Source organism: Limulus polyphemus, unplaced genomic scaffold (genome assembly GCF_000517525.1).
Source record: "Limulus polyphemus unplaced genomic scaffold, Limulus_polyphemus-2.1.2 Scaffold291, whole genome shotgun sequence".
Lineage (NCBI taxonomy): Eukaryota > Metazoa > Arthropoda > Merostomata > Xiphosura > Limulidae > Limulus > Limulus polyphemus.
The window spans coordinates 583,138-592,787 of record NW_013665901.1 but is presented as its reverse complement, the minus strand read 5'-3'; the positions used below and the strand labels follow the sequence as shown (position 1 = coordinate 592,787).

General features: G+C 34.2%; 1 protein-coding gene across 1 annotated transcript in view; it reads left to right on the top strand.

Moving 5' to 3' along the window:
• The first annotated feature begins 2,535 nt into the window (after positions 1–2,535).
• Positions 2,536–9,650, top strand: part of LOC106457092 (rho guanine nucleotide exchange factor 17-like) — a 90,270-nt gene continuing 83,155 nt past the window's right edge. The window contains exon 1 of the mRNA XM_022382908.1: positions 2,536–2,690. Coding sequence (XP_022238616.1) covers positions 2,536–2,690 — 155 coding nt within the window. The remainder of the gene's footprint in view (positions 2,691–9,650) is intronic.

Here is a 9,650-nt window from a genome sequence, read left to right as displayed (position 1 = left end):
CTGTTATGTTAAACTTATATTAAAGTTTTTCTTCATTACCCATTCAAACCGTCTCTAGCATAATTAAAGTTAATAATTTATGAAAAATCATGTTGATGTGACTGATATGTTATTTTTTCACTCATTTGAAAATGAAAATGCAAAACTGAAGCCATATAAAAATCAAAACTAGAATTAATAGATTTTTCTAAACAAAAACATTTTTCACATTTGCTAAGTTGCTCCCAGTCACAATTCTTCAAAAGCTGTTTCTTCCAGAGCACAGATAGCCCATTGTGTAGCTTTGTGCGTAATTACAAACGAAACAAACAAAATTTGAGGACAAATTAAAAATTTAGCGTGGTTTTCATTCACCATACACAGGGAAATAACTTTATAGATAGAAATACTAATATATATATGTGTGTGTATGTGTATGATCATGTGCAGTGTAAAAATATGAACTGAATTGTTTGCCACATAATTTTGCCATATAACAGCATCTTAAGTAACAGAGAAATAGTCTCATCTTTTAATTTGTGTATGATTAATATAAAACTAATCACTTTTCATTTACTTACTTTTTAATTGATTGTTATGGAATATAATTATAAGTTACAAATGTTTTGTTGATATTTATTTTTTTATTTTTGTAATGCACCTCAGTGGCTTAGCGTTATACGTCTTTTGGCTTATAACGCTAAAATCGAGTTTAGATAACCGCGATGAGCAAAGCACAGATAACTCATTGTGTAGCTTTGTGCTTGATAGCAAACAAACAAACAAAGTTTTCCATAACTCACCACCAAAATTAATAAACCTGAAAACATACTTATTACTACAAAATGAAAGTTTTTTGTTTTGTTTTTAATATCAGTACCAGTGAAGGCATAGTGTAAAATTAAAGATCTTTGGAAGCTTCAATGAAAAATGTCAAATGTTACTGAAGCAGTGAAAATAAAACAACTATTAATATTTCTAATATGAATCACGTTACATAACAGGCATTATATATTTTTTGCTTTTTTTGCCACATTCTTCTTAACTAGTCTGATGTGAATGAAATAGCACTTCAGGTCTATGTTTTGTATTTCACAGGTCACTGTCCAGGAAGCTAAGTTCCTTACAGGGGTTGGACATGATGGCAGCAAAAATATTCTAAATAATAGAAACAGTGTCCATGCTTGTCGTAGCTCGAAGTAGCTCATTGTTATTACACAAACTGATCTGTAATATTCTTCCGTATAGACTTTTACCATCTTGACCCAATAAAATTGAAGACAAATAAAATGTCGCTATTTTTCAAGTTTAAATGAACACTATCAATATAAAGGTGAATGTATTACCAGGTTAAACTGATTTCCGTATAGAGTATTAGGCAGACCCACTTTGTAACTGGAGGAGGGACAGGATAAATTACGAAGTAATGCTGAATTTCTTAACTGACTGCAATTTAAGTAAATATATAAGAGACTGGACATACGTGTAACATAAAGAGACTAAACGTGATGTGTAACATAAAGAGAATGGATATGATGTGTTACATAAAAAGACGGGATGTGTAACATTGTCACGATATAAAAGGCTGTCATTGATTTGTTGTGTTTTATGTTAAAATATTGTGTTTCATTGTAATATTACTTCGTTTTTATTTAGTTTATGATGTTGCATTTGTGTCGAGAGTGTAGAGTGGCGCGTGGGAACTGATAGTGAAGTGGCGAACAGACGATAGGTATAAAGTGGGCCAGCTGAGCAGAAAGAGAGAAGATTACAGCAAGAGACTGGACATAATGTGTGACATAAAATGAAAAGAACAACTACTCATTTAAAGACACAAAACACACACACAGTGTGCATACATATATTTTACACTGGACGTTCGCCTTTACTGGACTCTTGAATTGATTAACAGATTTTCTTCTGCCAAGATATCTACTAGTGTTACTCAAGTGTCTGGTCATTCTCATTCAACATAGAGAAGGCTGTAAGCCTCGAGATATCACCTATCCTACCATTGACGGACAATGTTGCCCTATCTAATCCTGTCAAGTATGCAACGTTACATCAATATCTCTCATGGGCAGAACAAATGTTATCTTTAAAGAATAACAAAGGTATAAAAGCAGCTAAATCAAAACGAACTTAACGTTTTGATGGATCATGTGTTGTGTGAAAATTCTGAAAAAAATACTGGTTTAAAAGAAGAGGGTAGAATTTGTGGTGTGGCTGAATGATCAATTCATTACGACTCATTCAATCTGGTGTTTTTATACAATACCATATTTCCCAAACATCCGAGATGTCATCGAGTACTAAATTTACATGAAACTTCTATATATCACATAATTATCGCATCGTGTAAAATAGCTCATTCTAGTGAACAAAATATTAAACTATTTAAAATATATTCTATAAAAATATTACAAGCAAATAGTTTTAACTAGACAACTATTTATAACTTCCCCAAATCTTTCTGTTCTCAAGCCATTGTACAAATAAAAAGTACAGATAGTTGGAAATCCCAAGTTTCAGGTATAGCTATCCCTGAATTTAGAAATGGTTGACAAAAAGGGGGATAACTCGTCAACAGCACATGCTCCCTACACCACGATTGACTGTCACAACTATAATAATCTCACAGCTGAAAGTGTGGAGCGTATTCGGCGGTTTATGGTTCGGCTCGAACCTGGGACCGTGAAATCTGTAGATCGGTATACCAACCACTAACTTTTAAAGTAACTCTCAAGTCTATGTATTGTACCGAGATTTCTTGAGATTTACTTAAATTAGAAATCAGAAATTGTCATAATATTCCCAAGATCAGATAAATATAGAAAGATTCCACTTGGTTGATTCTGCATTTTAAGTGTAAAACGCTGAGATTACTCAAAAAAGGGTCGTGATTCTTCTTTATTTATACGAATCTCAAGTATATATGCCATTTTTTAGCCGCGGCATAGCGCTCAATGGCTCTGAGTTTTTTTCAAGTACAAACTTTTAGCTCATAGCTCCGTCATCTCTTAGCCGATTTGAGATATGATTACAGTTTTGGACTCAGGAGGTCAAACCATTTCGATTGATGTATTTGATCACGCCCGAGGTCATATAGATTAATTTACTCTAATCCTGCCTAAAAGAATTTCAATCGGAGGGTAGGCTGATAGAGATCCTGATGAGTAATCAAATTGAATCGAGTACACGCGCTGGAGTTTCTAGAATTATCGGGGAACCCCGCGAATGTCCGAGTGTTTGCTAGACGCCCTCTTTTTTAGTATATAAGCCTCGCAAAGAAAGCCAGCGATATAGGCAGATAGATTGCAGTGATAGATAGATCGGAGGAGATTGATAATTAAGTCAAGCGAACAGTAGGCACCGTAAGTAAAGTGTGTGTGAATTGCTGTGATTTATAGTGTGTGTTACAAAGGTTGTTAAGTTTAAAGTGACTGTGGAAATCCTGTGTATTACTAAAATTTGTATCTGGTTTAATCAAGAAAGGACTCGTATCGCTGAAGTTCCTCGGAAAGCATTTATACCGGAAATTAACAAACAAGCAGAAACGCAACAACAGATTAATTTACTCTAATCCTGCATGAAAGAATTTTAAGTGCCGCGGCTATTGAGGATTTCCTCTTGTTTGATTTGTAGTTTAACCTACTAAAAGTTGTTCACAGTTGAAGTTTTACGTTTTATCGAAAATATGTTTTATCGTGATTATCGCAAATTGAATTTTATTTTTAAGTTGATCACGAACTGTTTATATTCCCATAGGTAATCCCGATGTCATTTTACTCGACAATACATATATGTTTAGTATACACAATAAGCTATAAAATTTATTATTTCTAGTTTTAATATCTGCAAGCCAATTGGATTAACCAACAAACACATAAGCAAACTGAAGTCGATGTTAAACATTATATCATAATTGAAGATCGATTTTACAGACATTGCTTGCAAATATATTTAAACCAGTTTAGGCTGTTTTCTTTGTTTGTTTTGTTTTTAAGAATAGTACGTTGTTAAAATGTCTTAAACACGGCCGTGCGGATTGTTTCATGTAAAACAAATAATGACATATTTTTGCAAATGGGCCGGGTGTTGCTAAGTGGTTAGTCTAGTGAAATGTGGTTCTGAATGTCCCTGGTTCGCGTCCCTTTGGTGCTGTGGGTTCATCACAATTGACGTTCAAATTGCAGTATTCGATTAGAGTAGCCCAAGAGTTGTTAGCGAGTGCTGTTGGCTACCTGCCTTTCTTCTAGTCTGTCAATTCAAAGTTTGGACGGCTAGTGCAGATAGCAGATGTGTAGATTTGTGCAAATATCTGAATATACAGTAGTCATATGCCCAACAGTAACCCCCTAAACACGTGTAAGTAACGGCTAGTATTCTCTATAACACCTTATGCACGTTTTATACATGAAAATATGCTCCCTCCCCCAGGTTTCGATACCCATTATTGGTACGGCACAAATAGCCCATTGTGTAGTTTTGTGCTTAACTACAAACAAACCCAATGTAATTCTAGGTAAAAGTATGGTTAGGGCGCTCGACTCACAACCTGAGGGTCGCGGGTTCGAATCCCCGTTCCACCAAATATACTCGCCCTTTCAGCCGTGGGAGCGTTATAATGTGATGGTCAATCCTACTATTCGTTGGTAAAAGAGTAGAGAAGAGTGGTATTTCGTTCTTTGATCTTTCTGTTTCACTACACGCGAGTCTACGGCTTTTTGTTTGTTTTTTCTATTTATACACTCTTTATGCATGTTTTGAAATACGATAATAAAATAGTCTATGAAGCCTCTTGCTTACAAGTGATTAGAATACGGATGTTTATAAGTTGTTAATACCGATTAACGTAGTGCTGACGAGCTTTTTGTGGCGAAGTTTGAAATCTTATTTATATACATTGCAAAACGTAGTGTCTGTCGGAGCGTTCGTCTGTCTCCTGTTTACGGCGGCTGCTTCCAGCGTTGCGTTTGAAAATCTGCGCAGGCAAAGCTCAACATTCACTTTCGAAATGGCGAGAGAAGAGGCATGAATAATGTTGATGCCAAATTTTATTTCGTAAGCAGGATATTCTACAGTAAATTGTTATGAATTAATCACACTATCATTCACATTTCAAAATGTGACGTAACTTAAAGAATAAAAATGTAGATTTACCGTATGTTATTGTTGAGCGGCTCTTAGCATGACTGAAATACTCAACAATTACTTTTCGCGGTATCGGTATAAGTATCTCAGAGCTTTGGCTCTGAATGAAACCTAGAGTGCGACACAATTAACCTTTTTAAAGTCAATGAAATAATTTAAATTGATAGATTAACTTAAACTTTTCCTGTCATTGGGGAAGCGTACTTTCGCTTGTATGGTTATCAAGATTATCTGGATAAGCCGTGTTAGAAAGTTGCATTCTTTTAAATGTGTGCACATACTTTAAGTTGAACTCAAAAATTTACGATAATATTTCATTTAGAGGTTGCCATGTGGTTAGGGTGCTTGACTTACAATTTGAGGATCGTGGGTTCGAATCCCCGTCCCACCAAACATGCTCGCCCTTTCAGCCGAGGGGGCGTTATAATGTAATGGTCAGTCCCACTATTCGTTGGTAAAAAAAGTATCCTAAGAGTTGGCGGCGGGTGGTGAAGAATAAAACATTAATTTTACCAATTAATCGTAACCTCTAAATGGTTTGTTGTTTTTTATTTCGCGCAAAGCTACACGAGAGCTATCTGCGCTAGCCGTCCCTAATTTAGCAAGAGCAAAGTCATATTAGGCTATCTGCTGTGTCCACCGCGGGGAATCGAACCGCGTATTTTAGCGTTTTAAGTCCTTAAACTTACTGCTGTCCCACAGGGGGGACAATTAATGAAAGGCTTTATGACTTACACGTATGTAGACTTGAATGTTAATTTTATACTGAGTTTAAAATAAATTATGTATATTTATCATAACGATCACATGGAATGTACATAATGAGCTTTTTTAGCGCAAAAAGCTGAATAACCTATTTTGAAACTCGTAAGAATGTATAATTATGTTCACGCAGCATTATGCTTATACATATAATGTTTTTTACTTGCTTTAGATGTGTAGAAATTTTAAATATGTGTACGTGATTTAGTTTTAATGCAGTTTTATCATAGACACGTGGTCCAGAAAGGCGTTGAGAATACATTTTTCTAATTGTTTTGTTTCTTTGTTTTGTGTAATAAATAATACCTATTCCACCCGAAAGGATAATGCAGTAACATATAGCATTCGGGTTATAAATAAAAGGACTAGTGGCTGTAATACCTTTTGTTGGCTGACTTGGCATTATCTGTATGTTATAGCTGGCCAATGTTGTGAGAGAACAAAGGTCACGATGTGATGCTGCCGACTGGACAAAGAAAGCGAGTTTACCCATTAATTTCAGGTGCATTTTTCATTCTAGTTTCTACCTGGAGATCGACAAATGTAGTCCTATTTGGAGAACAGTGTATTTGGTACTTCAGAAGTCTATCCAAATAAAGAAAGATAGAGAGAGAAAGCCATGAAGCTAATCACAATCCAATAAAAGCGACTGTCTCTTTTTTCTTTTTCTTTTTTATATCACGACAAAAATTGTGTTAATTTTGTTAATCTCGTCTAGTCTCATTATTTCACACAGATCGCTCTCCTTATTTCCTTAAGAATCTGTTTTTATTAGCGAGCTTAACTGTCTAATAATTAACAGGAAATTAGTTTCTACATACAAGTTGTTTCTCTTACCAAACGCTTCGAGAATGCTTTTAAAAGCACAAGCGTCGTTGAGAAGATCTGCGACTGTTAGTCTCTTAAAATGTTTCTTGTCTCGGCCTTGAATCCAGTTCAGTTAAAACTTATTTTATTGAAGAAATTGTCTTTAATACTGTTTTTGGAGTTCATTCAAAGTTACACGAGGGTTATCTGCGCTAGCCGTCCCTAATTTAGCAGCAAAAGAATATAGTTAGTCCATATTAGTTTAAAACAAGCAATGATTTGAAGAGTTTTGTACTCTTTTTTTTTTTCTGTGATCTCAAACAGGTTTGAATCTTAACTGAGTTTATTTGTTTACTCATTAGAATTTATAAGGTATCAGTTACTTGACTTTATGTTTTGTTTGTCAAGTTAAAAAGAATAGCAAGAACCTTAAGATATAGTAATACTTAGTATTTAATGTACATCTAATATTATCACAGTCGGGGTGAAACGACCGTTTACCTGTTTCCAAGGTACGTAAAAAATGTTTGTAAGTCTTTTCTTTAAAGACGTTACCGAGGTTTCGAGAGGAATGTAAATTAGTTGCTACGTTCCTTGTTTTTAATTGTCTGAAGAAATTTGCAAATAAAAGAAAGATAAAGTAGTTAATAACTGAGATGTCTTTAGTATTATTTCGTACCTTTTGTGTTAACAAGTACTTATATATAAGATGTTTTATGGAACTGAGCTGTTTTATGTCACTCAAATCAGTTCAGAACATAAAGTCAGTGAACTCATGCAGACAAACATACATGCATATATAAAGCTCTAAAATATTGACTAATGACACAAATTATATATTGTTTAATCCTTTAAATATAATCCAGTCGTTTTGCTTTATATGTCGACCCGTATATTTTACAAGGGGTGCAGTAACCATAACGACAAGATTTCCAACTCAGATATTTCAGTGACACGTTGCGGTTTACGAAAATTAAGATACTTTGGAAAATAGTTTAAAAAAAAAAGAGTTTCACCAGCTTAATAGCTTGATCTGCTAATCAGAAAATTAGCATTTAAAAAGGTGTTTTCTACATAGTCATGGGCGAATCGGATAGCATCAACTTACACTGAGGTCAAAGTTCATAAACTAGCATTTAAAAAGGTGTTTTCTACTCAGTTATGGGAGAATCTGATAGCATCAACTTACACTAAGGTCAAAGTTCATAAACTAGCAATTAGAAAAGGTGTTTTCTACTCAGTCATGGGAGAATCTGATAGCATCAACTTACACTAAGGTCAAAGTTCATAAACTAGCATTTAAAAAAGAATCTTCTACTCAGTCATGAGAGAATCTGATAGCATCAAATTATACAAAGGTCAAAGTTCATAACCTAGCATTTTGAAAGATGTTTTCTGCTTAGTCATAGGAGAATCTGATAGCATCAAATTATACTAAGGTCAAAGTTCATAAACTAGCATTTAAAAAGAATCTTCTACTCAGTCATGGGAGAATCTGATAGCATCAAATTACATTAAGGTCAAAGTTCATAACCTAGCATTTTGAAAGATGTTTTCTGCTTAGTCATGGGAGAATCTGATAGCATCAAATTATACTAAGGTCAAAGTTCATAAACTAGCAGTTTGAAAGATGTTTTCTGCTTAGTCATGGGAGAATCTGATAGCATCAAATTATACTAAGGTCAAAGTTCATAAACTAGCAGTTTGAAAGATGTTTTCTGCTTAGTCATGAGATAATCCGATAGCATCAACTTACACTGAGGTCAAAGTTCATAAACTAGCAATTAAAAAGGTGTTTTCTCTTTAGTCATGGGAGAATCTGATAGCATCAACTTCCACTAAGGTCAAAGCTCATAAACTAGCAGTTAAAAGGTGTTTTCTACTTAGGCATGGGAGAATCTGATAGCATCAACTTACACTAAGGTCAAAGTTCATACAAGCTTAAAAATAAATGGTTGTTTTAAGACTGAAAAAATAATTGAAATCAAACTGCTTATAACTTGAAGACTAGCCTTTGAATAATAATATATAACTGGCAGGTAAAATATATTTAAATAATAATTTTCATTTTTTTAAAACTATTCCTAAATATTACTTACATTTACTGTTTCCTCGATTCGGATATTCGTGCAAAAGATTATATACGATAGCCGTCCTAAGTTGGAGCTTATAGACTAGAGAGAAGGGCAGCTAGTTAACAACGCCCACTGCCAATTCTTGGACTTTTCTAGTCCAATAGTGGCATATGACAGTTACACTTATAGCTCACCCACGACCAGAATGCAATTTTGTGTCTTAAGGATAGAACTAGGGCCTTCGGATTCGCAGTTTGGCACAATAAGCAATCGGTCACACCTGGCCCTTCTTATATTTAATCTGGCAGTTTAGATGTGGTATTTAAATACTGCGAAGATATATTATTTCAGCTCTTTTTCCAAATAAACTTTGTGTAAGACTGAGGATTAGTAAACGTGACACGAGGCTACAATTTAGCGGTTTATCTAGTAGCATTATATATGTCTACGTATTCAACTATTATCGAACTATGCTTCAGACACTATCGACCTTACGACCAGCTTTGACTAAACTCCTGACGTATACTTTAGCTCTTCATATCTCTTTACTATGCTTATAGACCTATGGTAACGTTATCAATCTTTTACCCGAACTATTTTTATCACCTAAAAGTAAATATATTTAAGAGTTTATTTTTACCACAAAAGCGTTATATTTTTGTCATATGCATTGACCAATTTTGTCGTTGTAGTTTTATCTTGTTACAATTTGAAACCAATCATATTTTCTTCAGGTCATCATTATTAATCTAACTTTTTTCTTTTCTCTCTCTCTCTCTTATAGCCCGCAATATAGAAATAATCGAATTTTTTTTAAGACGCTATATATATCTAGGAATAATCGTAAGTAAATAATAAAAATGATGACGTCAC